We start from the raw sequence: 20651 nt of genomic DNA on the forward strand, positions 1-20651 counted from the left end.
TGTGCTGGATCCTGAAAATAAGGTAGCCAGGCTTGCCGCCTATCCATAATGATCATGTGGTCATTAACAGCTATGCAAAAGAACAACCTTGAAAGAATATGCATGAATATATGAATACTGAGTTACCCCTCAATTCTCTCAGAGACTGAAGTCCCTCAAATATCTACTTAGGAACTCGGTTTGCCACTTAACCACTCTAGAACTCTGTTATTTCATCTGCAAAATAAGAACAGCAAATTATGAACTATAAGTTCCTTCCCATCTAAACAACCACACCGGCCTATAGGGACTTGTGCTTTTTAAAGGGAAGGTGTTTTTGCAGAGTAAAAGATGACATGAAAATAATTTAGACCATCCAGTAGAGTGCTACCCTGGTTAATTTCCTTAATTATATGTGTTTGTTTTTGTAGAAGTTTTAGTTTTTCAACTATTCATTAAATAAATACTTACCCACAGTATCTACACTCAGTTTTTAAATTTCTCCAATTATTATGTCACTCTCATAGACCACAGCTCCATGAGGAAACAAAGTCTGTAAGTTATGTTTACATTTGTTTTCAGAAGACTTGAGCACAGTAGATGCCCAGCAAATATTTGTTAAATGCATGAATGTATGATTGAATAAACTAAGTACCTACTAAATGTCAGCTGAAAAAAATATGAGTACCTACTTGTGCTTAGTACTGGATATCCAAAGTTGAATAAGACAAGATGCCTACTTTCAAGGTTCTAATACACTAATGGCGCACAGAGCTACTTACATAAACCCTTACAGACTAATGCAATCAACACTTTAATAGAAACATGTTCAAAGTAGAGCACAAACGAGGAATCCTCTCACTCTGGCTGGTGGTATTAGGAAAGGCTTCACAGAGGAGGCAGGATTTGAGCTGAGTCTTGAAACTTGAGAAAGGCAAAAGGTAAAAAGAACATGTAGGGCAGGGAAATGAGATTGAGATTGGCTTGAAGGAATCTAGAAATTGTTCAGGGGATTGCAACACCATAGTTTACAGAGGCTGAGTAGAAATGAAGAAAGGAAGGTTAATCAAAGTCAGGCAACGAACACCCTTCCAACAACAATGAGTTTATCTGGAAGGTTATAGTGAGTCCTTGCAAGCTTCTAAACAGGGAAGAAGACAATGGATGTCACTGCTGTTGTGTTTTGAAAGATCTGTCTTATTACAATATTGGGATGTGGTCTAGTTGAATTCCTACATTTCTGGATGTATTGTAAGAATTCCACTTTTTCCTGTTGAATAGTAAAGCAAGGAATGCTCATATCAGCCAAAATTGGATAAAATGAAAATAATCTGTGAGAAGCCCCAGAAAAGTAAAGGAGCTGAAAAAGCAGGCCATGAATACGGAATCAGTGTAATTCTTGGCAAGATGAACACAGTGGCTCATAACTTATAACAACAACAACATATAACAAATACAACATCAACAAATAACAACAATGACAACAACAAAGAACACCAAGATAGGTCCTGAGAATCTCAAAATTCTTCCCAAGTCAGTAAACAAGTCAACAGTAGAATAAAGAATAGGCAGATGAAAGGAACTCAAAGTGCCAGTGACACATGTGAGGAGAAAGGAAGCAAATGAATGGAAGGCAATTGCATAATTCTAGGTAAATAACTTTTTTAATGTGGGTGGAGACCACTGTTTACTAAATATGAAAGATTAATATCAGCAGAGGAAGGAATTGTTTGTTTTTAATCCAAGAGGTCATTGTGAACAATAAAAAACAAAAAAGAACATAAGTTACCACAGAAACCATTTGTTAAATACTTAACAAACTTCACGACATCAAAATAATTCAAAATTGTACATGGATAATTTGAAACTGAATCTGTCTGGGGCAGTCACCAACTTCTTTGAGATGTTTCCACGTATTTATTTGAGAAGAAACAAATAGAAAATTATCATTGTCTATCCTCAGCATTATGGAAGGCTGCATATATTCTTATACAGTAAATTCTCAACTATTTAAAATAAATTACTACTTATGATTAACTGAATACTTATGATTAACACTGAATACTTATGATTAACAATTGCTTAATTAAACTACAGACTGTCATACAAAGATTAGAAACTAGGTATTTAGGTGTGAGAGTCTCACACACACACACAGACACACACAAAGTGTAATATCCTCATTAGCCCCAATCTGAAAGAATATAAAAGAGAATAATAATAACCTGGGATGTGAATTGTTTTTCTAAGTTTCTTAAGATATATGAGGGATTTGTCACATGACACTGAAAGTCTGGTTCCCCCCTTTATAAGTACATATTGCCTTAAATTATACATTCATGGAACTCTAAATTTCATGGGCACTGGCGTGGTCTTCACTCCTCTTACAGAGACCACGCCAAGGCCTCAGCTCTTATCCAACATAGACAGGGTCACACAGCCACCAGCACAGTGGCTAACAGAGTTTTTTCCAGATGCAGATGCAATTTCCCCAATTCAATTGCCTTACTTTTGGGGAGGGTTCCATCCAGGTTTTCATGGAGAGGAAATCCCAGCGTTTACAATGTTCCAGACAATCCAGTCACCTGTAGTGCCATACTTTCTCTTTTCTTTTCATAAATTTGAGCCCTGGCAGAGCTAATTAAACAATGACGAAAGCAAGGAAAATAGACATTTCTGACTCCATAAAGAACTTCCCCAAAACACAAGCAGGAATAATACTAGTTTAGTTACATAGCAAACTTCTAGAGAAATAATGTCAAGGGGTGCGAGTGGAGACGTCTAAGGGGAGGGGTGCCCAAGGAAAGAAGGCACTGAGAGGCGGGGCAGTGACACACAAGTGTCCAAGATGGTACCGACAGAAGAATTTCACAAGGGTCATTGTCAGCTCACAGCACGGTCCCCAACTCAACAAGAGCGGGAGGCTGATTGAGGGAGGGCCTGAAAGAAGAGACGTCTTACTCTTAGGACTTATTTCTAAATGGGCTCTACATAAGGTATAGAATTATATTTAACGCGTTCTTAAAGAATTGCTCTTAACCAGTGAATTTCTGAGCATCTTGAACCTCCTTGTGGGCAATGCACAAAGCCATTCTTTATTTTTCCAGGAATGATTTTAAATGATAGGCAGGCACACGCGCACCTGCTCAGACCTGATATTTATATATAAAATGCACATACTCTTTTTATATATTATGAACATGTAGAAACACGTGCATGTAAAGAAAATTAACAACATTAACACAGTTGATCACTCCCTCCTTGAACTCATTCTTTGTTTGGCTTTCAGACCTTCCTTTTGTCTTTTTTCTTCCTACCACACAGGCTGCAGCTTCTTAGTCTCATATGTGGGACTCTCCTCATTCCCCACTTCCCTCAGTGTTGAGTGCTCCATTTCACAAACCTCTTTTCTTCTTATCTGTCCTGGCTCCCTGGGTGGTGCCAACCAATCTCACAGCTTTAAACACTATCTCTGTGCTGACAACGTCCAAATGTTTTCTCCTGCTGTGTCTCCTCCATTGATCTCTACAGTTACATACATATACTCAACTCCTTTCCTGGAAATCTACCAGGCATCTAAAATGTAACATGTCCAAAATAAGGTCTCAGTTTTCCTCCTCAATGCTGTTCCACACAACAGTTTTTCTTTATTTCAAAACTAAAAGTGAGAGGACAAACTTTAATTTTTTTCTCTTATACACCAAACCGAATTCATCAACACATTGTTTTAGTCTTACCTTCAAAATATATCTAGAATATTACCACCTCTCTCCCCATCCACCGTTCAACCCATCATCTGTCTCTTGACTTGTCAAAAATAACCTCTATTCTGGCCTCCCAGCTTCCCCCATTGAAAATAAATATAATATTAACTATTTATATTATATGCACTTAACAAATACTTATGAAGTGTCCATATTATGAAATGCACTATGCTAGACGATGTGTAGGGCACTGATGTGAGTTTGACCCAATTCCTGTCCTCAAAGTTTTTATATTCTGGGTGAATAGGTTAGATACATACACGCAACCCAATACAAAGCAACAGAAGATAATTGTCATATTGTGCTATAAAGAGCTAGAGGGGTTTAGAGGAAGGAGAGGAAATTTCTGATTGTATTGGCAATAAAGCCTTTGCTGAGGAGGTTGCATTGAAGGTGGGTTTTAGGAACAGTGACTTGAGCTCATTCCAGAAGGTGCCCCAGAAGGAGATGAAAGAGTCAGGACATCTTCCGAGCATGGAAAGTAGTAACATTTGGCTGACGTAGGTGGATATATAGGGGAGCTAGAGGAAAAAGCTGTTACAGTTAAAATGGACTTAGAATATGGAATCCCAGCCAAAGGAGTTGGGACTTTAACAGGGAGGTCAAATAAGTAATTGTGTTATATGTGTTTAATGTTACATCATAAGAGTAACAAAAGTAAGGTAATATGTTTAGAAAAATTCATGTGGAGGTAACATGATATAGAGGGATACTTTATGTTTTATTTGTAGACCTTAGACACTCTTACTTTTAGAGGCCTGCCACACACTATATCAAAGGTGCAATAAAGTGTACTTACATGCCATATAAAATATATTGACACATATATAATTTTTGAATTGATTTGATTTACATTTGACTGCTTGCCATAACTTAGTATTTGTAAACCTTTGCTTTTTTTTTTAATTTAACTGTTTTCTTTTTCTATTTGAGAGCGAATATTTTATAGGTCACTGAAGACCCTGAAGGCCTGAAGCACTTTCTCCATGAAGCGCAATGGATGCAATAGGTTGGCAAACAGAGGCGCTTAGAGGACCAAACACTACACAAATGTAAACACTTTCAAAAATTTATTAATAAAAGTGATGTGAACAAGTAATATACCATTTAAAAGGAAAATGTGCTTAAAACATTGTATCTATAAAAACAACAAACACATCACTCATTCAGGCAAGATGTGTATCTTTAAACTGATTTTATAGTAAAAAACCACTCTTGATTAAAACAAAAATTCAGATATACATTCTTCAAAAAGAGGGCAGGTAAAGTAGGACCCAATGTAATTGATTTAATTGGTTAATTGCCTTGATCAATTTTATCTTCAGTTCATTAAGTTAGGCATAATGATTTATTCATTTATTTATCAAAAATGTATTTAACTATGATGTTCCAAAATATAAAGAAATGATCACTGTTTTGTATCATACTTAAATTTGAGATAATTTTACACAACATTTATGTGGGAAAAGAGAGATTAAACCCAAAGGGATTTCAGCCTAAATATAATAAATGAGTTTTTGACACTGTTTTGTGTTTTAATAAGAAGAGTCATTAAGTTAGAGTAATAAAGTATAAAGTTTTTTTAACTTTTATTTTAAGTTTAGGGGTACATGTACATGTGCAGGTATGTTACAAAGGTAAATTTGTGTCATGGAGGCTTATTGTACGGATTATTTCATCATCCAGATATCAAGCATAGTACTTATTAGTTATTTTTCTGATCCTCTCCCTCCTCCTAGCCTCCACCCTCCAATGGGCCACAGTGTCTGTTGTTCCCCTCTATGTGTCCATGTATTCTCATCATGTAGCTCCCACTTATAATGAGAACATACAGTATTTGGTTTTCTGTTCCTGTATCAGTTTGCTAAGGATAATGACCTCTAGCTCCATCCATGTCCCTGCAAAAAACATGATCTTTTTCTTTTTATGGCTGCATAGTATTCCATGGCATATATGTACCACATTTTTTTTGTGCAGTCTACCATTGATGGGCATTTAGATTGATGCAATGTCTTTACTATTGTTAGTAGTGCTGCAATGAACATATGAGTGCATGTTTCTTTATAATAGAATGATTTATATTCCTTTGGGTATATACCCAGTAACGGGATTGCTGGGTTGAATGGTATTTTTGTCTTTAGGTCTTTGGGGAATCACCACACTGTCTTCCACAAAGGTTGAACTAATTTACACTCCCACCAACAGCATGTAAGCATTCCTTTTTCTCCACAAGCTCGCCAATATCAGTTACTTTTTTTTACTTTCTAGTAAGAGCCATTCTGACTGTTGTGAGATGGTTTTGGCTTTGATTGGCATGTCTCTAATCATCAGTGATGTTGAGCTTTTTTTCGTATGAAAGCCAAGGCGTCCTAAGCAAAAAGAACAAAGCTGGAGGCATCATGCTACCCAACTTCAAACTATACTACAGGGCTACAGTAACCAAAACAGCATAGTACTGGTACAAAAACAGACACATAAATCAATGGAACAGAACAGAAAACCCAGAAATAAGACCACATAGCAACAAACTTCTGATCTTTGACAAACCTGACAAAAACAAGCAATGGGGAAAGGCTTTACTATTCAATAAATGGTGCTGGAATAACTGGCTAGCCACATGCAGAAGACTGAAACTGGACCTCTTCCTTACACCATATACAAAAATTGACTCAAGATATATTAAAGACTGAAATGTAAAACCAAAACTATAAAAACCGCAGAAGACAACCTGGGCAATACTATTCAGGACAGAGGCACAGACAAAGATTACATGATGAAGACGCCAAAAGCAACTGCAACAAAAGCAAAAATTGACAAATGGGATATAATTAAACTAAAGAGCCTCTACACAGCAAAAGAAACTCATCACAGTGAACAGACAACCTACAGAATGGGAGAAAATTTTTGCAAACTATGCATCTGACAAAGGTCTAATATCCAGCATCTATAAGGAACTTAACTTTACAAGAAAAATCACAACGCCATTAAAAAGTGGGCAAAAAACATGAACAGACACTTTGCAAAAGAAGAAGATATACATGCGGCCAACGATCATTAGTATAAAAATTAATCAAGGCATTATAAAAACATTTCGATCTTCACAAGATGCCAAGCTTTTTCTTTTCCAAGCTATGATCATAGCCAATGATGCTAAATTAAAAGAAAGTTACATTTTCATCAATTATTTATTATTATTTCATTCGACTTTTCAGTATACTTCTGTTAGTCTGAAGTTTTCTTTTGTGTAATGAACTTATAGGAAATATACCTAAAACAAAAAAGGTTTAAGGTTTTTATTACTCATAAAAAATTTTCAAGAGGAGATTGTGATTACTTTATACTGAACAGTTAGCAAATTTCATAGCTATATCTCCAAGGGTAAATGCTTATCCTTTTTTGTTTGTTTGTTTCTCTTTCAATCTATTCACAAGGTTTAATAATCAAAATTTGTCCTTGCAGTGAATAATCCTACTCTCCTATTAATTTTTTTGTATATACAACACCTAAGCGTGCACATTTTAATGTTTTCTGGCATTTACCACTTGTTCTGTAAGATTGCATTGATGTCACCCCATCCTACAATAACCAACACTGATATGTTCATTTTAGAAACATAAAGTTTAATATAGTATGTTCACATTTAAAATGTAGTTAATAAAAGTCAGTCAACAAGTTCTTTTTAAGTAACTATGAAAAATTACAAAAAAGCCTTAAAATGTTGTCACTATCTAAAAGAAGTTTATAATCTGAAGAGTTCAGCCATTTATTTTCTTAGTTGTGGCTAAACTAAGTGACTCCATAAGCCACCTGTTAAATGGATCCCCTTTAGTTGGTCTTGAACAGCAGAAAATGTATGTACTAATTATGTGCATTTAGAGTTTTAATACCCCTTTATTATACTATTGTCCTGTATTTGCTTTTAAGGTTATATTTAAATTGATTAAAGTTCCAGAAACATTCATTATTCTTAAAAGCAAACAAAACTCTGCATTGCAGTCTGACTGCTCATCCATAATTCAGTATCCCAGCCTAAAACATTATGCTCAAACAAGCACAAATATTGGCAAAGGTGAAATATTGAATGGCTACTGTTGCAGCTAAATTATGTAGCAATCTCTGTGTGTGCTTTAATTTCCTAGCCCTAGAAATAAAAATTAAAAGCAGGAAAAATAGTCAGCAATTATGGGTGTAAGCTAAATAAGCAAGGGAGTAGTGCCAAGTTGCAATTATTCAAAGCTGCATGCTCTTTATTAGTTACGCACAGGTCTGAAATGACAATGAAACCCAAAAATGGGGGAAAAAAACCTCAAACACGTTAGTTACTCATTATACATATCTAGACAAAGAAAAAGGATTCTAGGAGAATGTTCTTATGAATTTGAACTTTGGAAATTAGCAACTCTGGTTCTGTTTACGTTAATGGAAATTTACTTTTCCTCAAATTTGTCTTAATTATCTGGGCAATAACACCAGCCCTCCATTTATTAGGATCTTGGGCACTTGTTTGGAGGTTCCAGCAGGTAAGCAGGGTTACTAAATACCCTTGACAGAGGACAGATCTCCTCTTTCTGTGGAGATTGGCCCCTCTTTGGACTTAAAGCATTAGTAAATATGCACAGTGACAACTGAGAGCAAGAGACCTGCACGTCACCAACTGAATCAGCAGAATTAATCCAGCTGATCAATTTGTTAAGACACACTCGCCAGATCACTTTCACTTCCTGCCATTTCACCCAGTTTCCTTTGATGCAGGCTAGATGTGTTGCATTTTGCAGCAGTACAGACTTTACATTTTGTAGCCAACATAACCTATAGACATGAAGTAATTGATACCAAAGGCTAGTGATAAGTATCTAGTGCTCAGGAGTTTTGTCTTCTGAATTTTCAGGCCTACTCTTCTAACTTTGTCAGGTACCCTTATGCCACCTTATAACCCTCTCTTTTATAGAAATAAAAGCTAATTAATGCAATAAGTATAGTTACTTTATTATGTAATAAAATTACTAGTTTTATACAGCACAGAGTGTACAAAACTATTAACATTCCTCCAAAAATCAGGATAGTTAGAAAAATTTGCAGGAAAAAATTGAACAAATTATCAGGCTGTGCCTTCTCATCCAGTTTTCTTCCATGACTATTTGAATGGCTTACCATATCACAGCATTTATAATTTTTAAATCTCCTTTAGTAGATTATCTCATTGAGCTTCACAACAGTTCTGAGAGGGGCTAAGCAGATGGGAGCAATCCACATTTTGCAAATGGGGCACCTAGACATGTAGATGTTAAATAGGGCATCCACTGTCACAGGCCTATTTGTGTGATAGGGTGAGAGGCTCCAGCTCTTTCCTCCATGCCACAGATTTCTCAAGCAAAACTAAATCTACTATAAAAACATAATAAAACACAACATTAAATCATCCATACTCTTCACTTTCTTCTCACCCCTAACCCAATTATCTTAATAAAAAGGACTTCCACTCAAACTAATATCAGAATGAAGAGTAGAGTGTTTGTAGGAACACAGTCTGATTCTGATTGAGTTTATTCAAATTTGCTGTTTGCAACTTTCACTTACGGTCAACATGTATGTCATCCAGAGAATGTTCACATCTAATATACTCAAAGGAAAATCTGCTTTACTACCTTATTATCTTCCCCACACTTTTGTAAGGGACTCACAGGCTTCCTTTCCATCATTTCATAGATGATGTCATTGAGGCACAAAATGGTTCAACAATTTACCCTCAGACAAACAGCCGAGACAAACATAGACAGTGGAATGGAACTCAAATTCAGCATTGCATCTACCCAGGTGAAGATGTACAACTTAAATCTGAGATCCTTGGTGCTGGTCAGACCCAAGCAGAGAAATTTTCAGCCCATGGAAAAGGTCTAGATCCATCTATATATTCAGCAAGGATCTTTTATCTAACAAGGCTCTTTCTGGCATGACATGTGGGATTGGTCAACAAGAAATAGGAAACATGTACCACTCACACTGAAGCATCACAAACCAGTCCAGGCAGATAAACACGAGTGGGGGGTCACCTGAACACAGAAGCTCTCAATCAAGTTGGTGATCTCTGGACAGATGTGGAGAAACTCCTAGTTCCACCAATATCCTGATTTTCTATAGCTGTGAGCGTGTTCTGGGTCATGAATACCCCGATTTAAGAGCTTGGTATGTATTTGAAGGTCAAGAATGCTTAACTGGAAATTACTGCTATGCACAGCAAATGCATTATAAGCAAAGAAAGTGGGTCTGTGACAAATTAATACCATTGACACTGTGCAAAACCACAATGATCATTTGTTGGAGATACTAGAAAACCTAAAAGTCAAGCTATAACATTATGTTTAAGCTTTCTTAGCAAAGACTAGCACAAAACTCTTCTAAATTGGGGTATTTTTATACCTTGAAACCATGCATTTGAAGGCTCGGCTTATGACATTGAATATATCGTTAGGATTCTGACAATGAAGCAGTGAATATATCATTGGGATTATGACAAAGAAGCAATATCTTTAGATAACTACAGGTGATAATTATATTTGTTTCAAGGAATATTGAAACATAAATGTAAAGAAAATTGATAATTAGAATCTGTTCACCTATGAGTTTCTATAGTATTTCCCTGTTAGTTCTCTTCTAGAAAGCAGAGAAGAGCAGCCGGGCACGGTGGCTCATGCCTGTAATCCCAGGACTTTGGGAGGCCAAGGCAGGCAGATCACCTGAGGTCAGGAGTTTGAGGCCAGCCTGGCCAACATGGTGAAACCCTATCTCTACTAAAAAAAAAAAAAAAAAAAAAATTAGCCGGGCATGGTGGCACATGCCTGTAATCCCAGCTACTTGTGAGGCTGAGGGAGGAGAATCGCTTGAACAGGGAGGTGGAGGTTGGAGTGAGCCGACATAGCGCTACTGCCCTCCAGCCTGGAAGACAGAGCAAGATTCCATCTTAAAAAAAATCAAAAGCAGAGAAGAGAACCACTGTTGTTTGTTGTTGGAGAAGAGCATCACTGAGGGATGCAGGACTAGTCTGTACCCTGCCACGAACAATTCATCTTATCACATCGTTTCATCTCTTCGGGCCTCTTTTGCCTCATTTTTCTTAAAAAAATTCTAAATATCTAAGGGTCTTCTAGTTGGGAAATGCCACTGGTTCACCTATTTGACAATAGCATATAGTTATATGTCCACAACTTGTCCATAATCTATCAAAACAACTGAGGATGTATTGTCACTGGTATTATTGAACAACAACAGCAGTACATTTGGCAATAACTCTTAATTCCCAACTGGACAATGAATAACCATGTAAGACATGCTAATGCAGACACAAAATTACAAAAAAAAAAAAGCTGTATTTTTATCTTTTCCTTCTATGTAATGAAGACAGCATCTGAAGACAGCATGGCCCTGTTTAAAAACACTGGAATAAAGACATCCAACCCATTCTGGGCTATAATTCCATGAAATTGAGTAAAACCCCAAACAAATTTAACTGATTGTGGGTTAAGATGGTATTTGAATTTTTTTAAAACCTGAAATTTCTTCCCCCTACCTTGCAGCCTCTGCATCACATTGGCGATATCCCGAGGACACCGGGAGGCCCCTCTGGAGGTTGCCATGGTCCCTCCGGAAGCACGAAGCCAACACCAAGAGGCTCTTCACTGGAGGTAGCACAGGGCTACACCATTCTAGAAAACATGCTTGGACTTTTCTAGATCTATTCTGTCATAAATGAATTCCAGGCCTTTGCAGCACTCAACAAGGAGGCAGCTCTCCCAAAGACTGAACTGCTTCTTTTTCTTCTTCCGTTTTAAGACTGTCCTCTTACATGAACTCAAGAACCTGAAAAACAAAAAAGAAAAGGTACAACATAAAAAAAAATCTACGAAGGTCACCACAGTGCTAAAAGGAGAAATATTTCTATTTAATTTGAATGCCTGGTCCATTATCAAGTGAAACAACTTAGTGAAAAGCACTTATAAACTACAAAGTACTATGCAAATGTTAGGAATTCCCATGATATTTAATAAAATAAATACATAAATGAGACATATAGAATAAAATTGGGTTGCTAAAAGAAGAAATGTTCACTTTCATTCCATGTTTTCTTTTTAAACTATCAACTTTTTCCATTGATCTATGAAAGTGGTTTCCCTTATACCAAAAACACTCAATTCTAGTTTTCAATATGCACGGGTTCTCTTATCTGCTAATTTAGCCTGCTTTGCACATGTTTTGCTCTGTTGTGTTGTACTCTTTCCAGGAATGGGACCAAATCCTTGTTTCTCATACCAATTTGATGAATTAAAGCAGTATAAATGTAAAAACCATTTCATTCTAAAAATTTGAGTTTCAAGTACTCCAATTTTAGAAGAAGCCAAATGGGTATGATTTAGTTTTTTTCCTCCCTATGTATAAAGACTCAAAAGTTTTAAGGCTAGGGTGGGGTGGGCTAAGCAGAGTGGACATTTTCCTTCTAAATTCTCTGCATTGGTTAAGTTTTTGTTTTTGTTTTTGTTTTGGGACAGTCTCACTCTGTCATCCAGGCTGGGGTACAGTGGCGTGATCTCAGCAAGCTCCACTTCCTGGGTTCAAGCAATTCTCATGCCTCAGCCTCCTAAGTAGCTGGGATTACAGGCGTATACCACCACGCCTGGCTAATTTTTGTGTTTTTTAGTAGAGACGGGGTTTCACCATGTTAGCCAGACTCGTCTCAAACTCCTGACGTCAAGTGATCTGCCTACCTTGGCCTCCCAAACTGTTGGGATTAGAGGTGTGAGCCACCGCGCCTGGCTGGTTAAGTTTCATTGATGGGGGGCGGGGGGGAGGAGGGGGTGCAGTGGGCTTTGGGAAGAGGTAGGAGAGTAGTCGTTGAAATCTTGATATTGCAAAATGTACTTTAAATAAGAATTTCCTAACCCTAGGTTTAGCTGAAGAGAAGGTATTGCCATAAACAAAATAATTAGAAAGAAGAGGGGGTGAATAATGCACCAAGAGAAAGAAACGGCCTCCGAAGAGGCCCACAGGGAGGTGATACTTGACTACAGTTCCCATTGCATTTCTAGGTTATGATGATGAAGGTTAAAAAAAGGAATGGGGGAAGAGAGGAAGAAGGGGAGAATGGCAAAAGCAAAACTCCTAAAGAAAGCTCATACATGTGAGATGGTGCACCTTCCTGAAGGAAAAAAGAAAATGAGAGGAGCCTGTGAGTGCTGTAAAAATTATATTATAACTTGGATTATAGTCCATTAAAGGGCATTGCTCATGAAGGATTGGTTAAGTAATAGAGTGCAATTATGAATTACAATTTATTTTAAAATGGCATTACTAATACTATTATACATTGGTATCTGGTCAGAATGTATGAATGCAAAGCTAGTAACATGCTTTTTAGCCTATTATCTAAAAAAAAAAAAAGATGCAAACCTTTGCACATTGCTGCTGCCCCATGTGCAATGCATCAGAAGGATGTACTGGAGCAAGAAAGCATTACTAACTTAGCAAGACACGGGACAGCGATGCAGTGAACGGAAGTCATTGGTAGGAAGATAGAGGCAAACTTCTCTTGGCTACTGGAAAGGAGTATATACTAGAAGTAGGACCCAATACCTGGTGTCTTATAGGCTAGAGAGGTACTTCTCAGTGGGTGACTCTCCAAGGGATTCTTCATGGAGAAATAATTACTTGTGGTTGGGCTGTCACATACATACCTATAGCCCTGCTGGAATTGTGTGCCCATTAGCAGCCTGTATATCCTGGGGAAAAATATTCCACCTGCCCACATACAAAAGCTATCTTAATTTGGGAGAATAATAGATAGTGAAAAGTGCCTGAAGGACCTTATAAATGGATCCCCTAAGCTATTAGGAAGTTAGGTTTTCAAATGCAAAAATATAACTTTCTGAAATCAATCAATCAACCAATCTACCTATTATCTATATCATTTATCTGCATGTATATTAAAGACATTCACTTCATTTCAGATACCCCACTCCAAGCTGGGCTCAGCACTGGAGCTCACAGATGATTAACACACAGTCCCCACCTTCAATCAAGAATTATGGAATTAAAAGGGATTTCAGTAAATCATTGCAACAGAAATCACTCTGCCTCTATCCTCTTCTAATTCACATTCACATAGCTTGGTAGATTAATCTGAAATACTGTGCATGCCCTCTCTCTCTCTCGTTACATTAAACTCAGAATCTCCCTGCATGTGCCCAGTATTCATCCAGTCTTACTTTCACAGCATAACTAACACATTCAGAGTGCCAGAGCTCAATGCTGGGATTACTAAGGTGGATATGACACAGAGACTATTTTTGAAGAGCTTAGGACACAGTAGGAGATAAAACATAGAAAAGATAATATAAAAATAACAGGGCTAAGTGCAAATACAAAGATGGGAAGATACAGAGGATGGTGGCTAAGCCAGTGTGGGTGTTCTGGAAAGGTGTCCTTCTTGGCAAGGAGCAGACACCTGAGCTGAGTCTTGGTAAATGGGTTAGTCATTCAGGTGAAACATATGAAAGACACATCCTGGGCAGGGTGAAGAGCTTGAGCAAAGGCCTCAGCATGAGAAACAGCATGACTGGGACATGGAACTATCACCAGTCAGACACTGAGAAACTCTACAAGGTGACATTGTGGAAAAGAGGGCACAGAGTGAGGTGGTGTCCGGATGGCGGAGGGCCCTGAGTGCTATGCTCAGAAGTTTGGTTCTGGTTCTCTAGCAGGCAACAGGAAGCCACTGAGAGATCTTAAGCTGGAAGTGAGAAGGTATGATTGGGATTATTCTAGCTATGATTTTAAAGGATATATTTGAGAAGGACAAAACTGGAAGATCCAGAAAGATCAGTTAGGAAAGTATCTCAGGAATCCAGGTAGAAGATGACCAAAGACGGAAATCAGACAGAGGTAGCAGAGTGAGTGGAGAATCAAATATAACACAGCTTTAGGGAGCAAAATTTGTAAGACTTGGTGATTGGTCACCCAGGGGTGGAGGTGGGTATAGGTAGAAGGAGGTGGGGTTTCCAGAGTGTATATCTGAGGAGTCTCAGATGACTCTCAGGATTTGGGGTGCCATTAATTGAGCTCAGCAGAAGAGGGGCTGTATAGGTTTTACATCCAAACACTCTCCCCTTCATGCTTCATATCTTTGGAACAACTCAGGAGCAACTTCTTCATTACCCCTTCACATCACCCCTCTGAAGAACACTTTCAGCTGAACAAATCGAAATACCTAACCCAGGATCCACATACCACTTGAAGCTTTTGCTAAACACACCAACCAACACTCACCATTATTTTCCACTGAGGCCTCTAACATCAATGATCCATACTATCCTAGGTACAATTTGGCTTCTATCTTTCACTACTGCTAGTCTTACCTCACTCTAAAGAAACGGTGAACATTTCACTGGTACAGAGGCTATAACATTGCAAAATCTCATTCATTGACACCAAGTATATCCCTGACCACATCCTAGGCCCCCGATATATATTTTTTGTTTCATTGAATCAAGTTCATAATACTTTACATTTATGAGAAAATCCCCAGAAAACCTCTTCCTCTTCAATGCAAAAAAAAGTGGATGCAATATCCTTCCTTTTTCAGACATTAAACATTTTGCTTTCATCATTCACATGTACACATATTTCCTATTTTGTGAAATCATGATTTTCTTGCTTTTTACTGATACTTTATCTAATTACATGATTTAATAAGAAATTTAAATGATGTTAATAGAAAGAAGGTAATAAAAGAAGACTGGGAATTAGGAAATATCAGTTCTAGGCTAAACTTTATCCCAGCTAGTTGGGTGATTTTGAGCTGGTTCTATGTATGAAGGTCCTCAACAACTACCTATTGGAGGAGAGTGTGGTACCAGGAAATGCACAGACTTTGATCTAAGAAAGACCTGGAGCTGAATCTTAATTCTATCTCTTACTGTGCATGCAGGCTTAAGAAAAATGAGCTTTGCTGAGCCCTTCTTTCATCATCTGTAAAATGAGGTATACTTATGCCAAATTAGGTTTAATTTTATCCTGCTTAAATTAATTTTTTTAAAAGATAAATATGTCATGTTTCCAGCAGATTGATTGGCATGTAGCAGAGTTTCAGCAAATACTAGTTTCCATTTTCCTTCCCCTGTTCCCAGTTTCTCCAGCTGCAATATGAGAGACGGCCCTAAAATGCAGAGGTACTCCCAAGTGTGCTCTTCTGTTCCAAAACCAATAGCAGCACAAGGCACAGCTAAAACAATGACTGGTGCAAGGTCATGAGATCCTCCAACAGACTGTTTACCTAGCAGTGTTCTGGCTATGGACATGACAGAACCAGAACACCAGAGGAAGATCCAGAACATCAATAAACTCACTATTCCCAAGATTATTAAAACAGTTTTTAATAGGTGCAGGATACTGCGTGAGCACGAAGGAGAGGGAATGAAGAGTGAAGCTAGGCATTGGGATGGAATTGGAGAATTTGATGGACATTGATGGGCTGTATAGCAATAAATAGTCCCTGCACCATCTCCAGATTTTTCCAGGGGAAGGAACTAAGATTATGATGGAGCTAAATACATCCAGAAAGGTAAGATTCCTGTATTTATTATTTCACAATAAATATGTATTGAGTAGCTATTTGTAAGGGACCATGGTACTGAGTAAACAGCAGTCAACAAGAGAGACAAGCCCCTCTTACAGCTTATGTGCCGGTAGAGGAAGATGATATAAACAATGTTACAACAAAGGAGGGCAAGTATTGTAATGGAAAAGTCCAGGCTACTATGGAAGCAAACAAAACACCCACCCAATCAATAACCATCTGCTGCATTTTTTTTTGTTCAGGACACAGAGGGAATTTGGACTATCCGCTATTTGGGATGCTCCCAGTTGAAAGGCATACTCTTCTTAACATCACTCCCTGTGAAAAAACACAGTTGTGAAATAGCACAACTCAATTTTTTCTGTCTCTTGGCAGAATGGACATTGGCTCTTAAAGCAGTTTCTTGTTTGTGTGACTAAAAAGGAATACACTAAGAAAAGCACTGAAGAAATACTACTGAGCCACAAAAATATATATAAGCAATGCAACTGAATTTCTAGGTATTAGGAAACTACTGCAGAAAATTTCAAACCCTGCAATGACCAGAGACAATGTGGCTCATTTCTAACCAAAAAGAAAATGAACTGAGAACATAAATACATAAACAGATTCACAACAGCAGGAAGTACAGATATTACTTAATTAAATGTCTAAACATGTATAAGAATAGCACTAATATTGAAACCCACTATTGAACAAAATTTTTAGTCATGAATAAATTTCAGTTTCCCTTCTATTCAAGTCTTTTGCTGAAGAGAGTTCACATACTGTTTAATTTTAAATTTAATTATTTTTTTCTCTATTCACCCATTAATAATGGTACTAATTAATGAACACTAAGATGGCTAAAAGGTAGAGAAGAACAGGGATATCTTTGAATTAATATAAGTATATTACTAACAAATGTGTGCAGGTTATCAGGGAACAATGCTGTTTCTTATTCACTAGTATGAATTATACAGAGTAACAATAAGAAATGATCTTTTCCCTAGAAGAACATGAACAAGTAAGCAAAAGACAAAGTGTATAGCAGAAATCAGCATGAAAGATATTCAGTGTCATAATTAAATTTTGTTTATTGTAAGCCTAAAGTATAAATTACGACCAAAGACATCTGCAACCTTCTTTTTTTCCCTTGCTACAGTATATATTGCACGCCTTGCCAAACATTAGTTCTCCTTAGATTAGACCACAAAGAAGTACACATTTAAGAGGAGACACACAGAGGACCCCGCAGAGGCGTTTGGGCCCTGCATGCCTGTCACATTCAGACCACAGGGTGTGGCTGCAGTAGCTAGAGCTGGAGTTGTGAAAATGCCACCAACCTTGCCCAGTTATGGGCTTTCTACATCCTGTGACAGTCACACCTCCTTTCATTTCCAAGATGCTGTGTGTGCAGCATAGTTATCAGAAAGTAGGCCCAGTGCAGCACCAAACAATTCTTGAACATTTTTAAACCGCAAACTAGCTTTTTCCAATCTCCACTCCCTGGCAGGAAGGACTCAAGTAAAAACGAGTTCTTAAATGAGGTCAATGAGGACAGAAGAAAACCAGTTTGTGAAAATCATTAGTTCAGAAAGATGAAAGTGAGACTATAAAATAAGAGCTAAGCAAATATTTCCAAAGCCTAGCAAATATTATTATCTGGGTCAGTCTGAAGCTGTTTCTTAATCTTCAACATGAAACATATTAAGTTAGTATAGATCTCTCACATTTTGTTCTAAATCTGCCACAAAGTAATGAACAGAAAAGAAAAAATAGATAGGTATTTTGTCACACTGTTCCGGTGATATCAGGAACTTTTTAGCCATACTACAAATCTTTTTTCACCATGGGGAATAAAAAGCCTCTCAAAGAACAATCGTCATGACTCGTGATTAAATTCGCATTTTATGAAGATGTAGGTCATATTAATGACCTTTGCCTCATTGAAAATTATTATACTTTCTCTTGCATAGGTCTGGCTTCTGTATACGAATGTTGTTTTTAGGAAAGTCATTCTCAGATGAAGACAAAAAATGGATGGGCATTAAAGAAGAGAAAAATAATTCATTTTTAACTTTCTTAACATTCACAGGAACATTTCAGATGCAAGTTTTCCACCCCAAAACGAAAAGCTCAGAAATGAACATTGTGGGATGCTAAGGCTTCATTGCTGATATTTCCCTCTAGGCTGGGCCTGACTCTATTTACGGAAGGGGGCAGAACTTCCAGCATCCAAAGTCTGGGATCCCAGTCAGCACACCCAGCCTGCCTTCCCAAGGGGCTTTCCTTCCTGTGCGGCTGATGGCTGCTTCGTTTTGCACGGATGCCTGCCCGTTGGGATGCACCTGGCCGCCTGTGCACCACCATTTCCCAGAACTCCTCCGCCAGCAATGCAAGATCTCTCTATGTGAAACGTATCTTTCTAAAGAGGAGACGAAAGTTCTCTTGCCCTCTAGTGCAGGCTCTGCCGGGAAGCAACTGCACCATGACAGCGCCGCTGGAGTCTGACGCGCCAGGGCCTCCGCGCAGCCTTCAAGCCATTTCCCTCCCCCAGCCCTTCCTAAAATAGTCAGGGGGTGGAGGAAGGGAGGCTCCTAGAATCTGTTCAACGCCCTACCTCTCCCATCTGATAGTAGCAACAGTACCGACCATCACAATAAGAGGCTGGCTGCCTTTTGCTTCTGCACCATTGGAGCCCAGGGGATGTGCCACAAGCGGAAATGACAACTCAGAGAGGGGGATGTTAATAGGGACATCTACGTACGAGATGCAAAGAGGCTCCCCAACCTCCTAGTCTCCTTATCTATGAGTATCGCACACGTACACACATCACTGCCACCACCCCCTCCCATCAAGCACGCAGAGCCCCAGCGTGCAGGCACAAACTTGCTGACAATTTGTCTGCAATGTGTTCGTCTTGCACCTCTCTCTCCTCTCCCTGTCTCTGTCTCTCCCTGTCTCCCAGTCTCTGTCTTTCCTTTTACCTTCTCTCTCGGCCTCGTTCAGTTTCCCAGCAGCAAGGCGAAGCGAGCGAACGCCTCCTCCCGGCTCGCTGCGCCCAGGCTCGGCGGGACCCCGGGGATGCGCGGCTGTCCGCCCGCCCTGTAGCCGGGATCGGGCGCGGTCTGCAGGACTGCGGGAGCCCAGCCGCCCTGGTGACAGAGGACAACAATCTCAGCCCGCTGCGGCCGGCGGCCGCGGCCCGGCGCCCGCGCTCACCCTGGCTGGCTCGCCCACACTCACTCCCGCGCCGGGCTGCTCAGCCGCGCTCCCCGCCCTCCGCGACCGGTTCCTCCTCCCGGCTGCACGCTGGGGGGTGAGGCCTCCCCCTTTGCCCTCCCCCCCGCATCTACTGCTCCTGTCGGGAAGGAAGGTCGTCCAGGCCGGTTCAGCCTCTGGGCAGGGTCTCTGCACCGCCCTGGCCCGCCACACCCCCTCCCCGGCTCCGTGCCCCGCGCCCCGCGCCCGGCTCCGGGATGCGCCAGTGCCTGGAAGAGCTGGGGGCGGGGACCCGGAGGCTCGCAGGCTTCCCTACCTCCTGGAGATGCACGGCCTTGGGCGTTTCTCCGCAGCTGCAAAGCTGTGCTGTGACCCACCCGCTCAGCGAGCCTTTATACCGGGACCACCTCCCGGGGGTCGAGGTGGGAAGGAAATGTCCCTGAGAGCCGGGACGCGCTGCCTCCGCTGCCTGGAGGAGCTGCGCTGTCCTGCCAGCTAACTTTTGCCCACGGTTTCCACTGCCCGGGTGACCTTTCTGAGCGGAACCTATCCTGAAAGGCTGGGAGGTTCCCTGATGGTCCCAGGAAGGGCGTGATGCAGAGCAAAGAGCAAAACCCGCCGGCTCCTTTTTCATCAACTTCCGAAAGATCCTAAATCGTTTTGGCTGCCAAGTCAGTAGCAAATAACTTAATTTGAGGGAGACTGGTCAGGCTTTATAGATTTTTTTAATGTTATTTATAAAGTTTAGACTTCTTGAGAAAGCGCTTGACATCTTTAATTCTTGACTGTTTATTACGATGATTCTAAAAACCACTTTTAGGTTCTTCAGGTGCACTGTATGCACCCTGTACATTGCGGAGCCATTTGTATCTTTGGCCACAAGTCCTTCTCGTGGTGTAAGAGATCTTGGTGTTGCCTGGTAGCATTCAGGAGAATTTATTTTGTTGTGGTTTTATGGTATCCAGGCAAAGTCAAACACAGTCTCTCTTCACCAACAGTGAAGTCCAAGTCCAACAGGATGATTGCAGCTAAAATAATCGAAGCCATGGTGCAATAATCTTAAAAGTAATAATTCCCCCCTT

The 20651-nt window shown here is 39.5% G+C and overlaps 1 protein-coding gene across 20 annotated transcripts in view; it reads right to left on the reverse strand.

The window, feature by feature from the left end:
- The window catches only part of SYNE1 (spectrin repeat containing nuclear envelope protein 1), a 522579-nt gene extending 502486 nt beyond the window's left edge, over window positions 1-20093 (reverse strand). For 6 of the 20 annotated variants that reach the window (XM_055390879.2, XM_055390878.2, XM_055390877.2 and 3 more), the window contains exons 1-2: window positions 19335-19685; window positions 11308-11597 (exon numbers count right to left, since the gene is read on the reverse strand). In XM_055390879.2, coding sequence (XP_055246854.1) covers window positions 11308-11374 — 67 coding nt within the window. In that variant the 5' untranslated portion in view covers window positions 11375-11597; window positions 19335-19685. Of the gene's footprint in view, window positions 1-11307; window positions 11598-19334; window positions 19688-19885 lie in introns of those variants that run through there. The other 14 variants (XM_063707957.1, XM_063707958.1, XM_055390874.2 and 11 more) reach the window with 5 other exon arrangements.
- Window positions 20094-20651: the final 558 nt, after the last annotated feature.

The sequence above is a fragment of the Gorilla gorilla genome, chromosome 5, assembly GCF_029281585.2.
Source record: "Gorilla gorilla gorilla isolate KB3781 chromosome 5, NHGRI_mGorGor1-v2.1_pri, whole genome shotgun sequence".
NCBI classification, from domain to species: domain Eukaryota; kingdom Metazoa; phylum Chordata; class Mammalia; order Primates; family Hominidae; genus Gorilla; species Gorilla gorilla.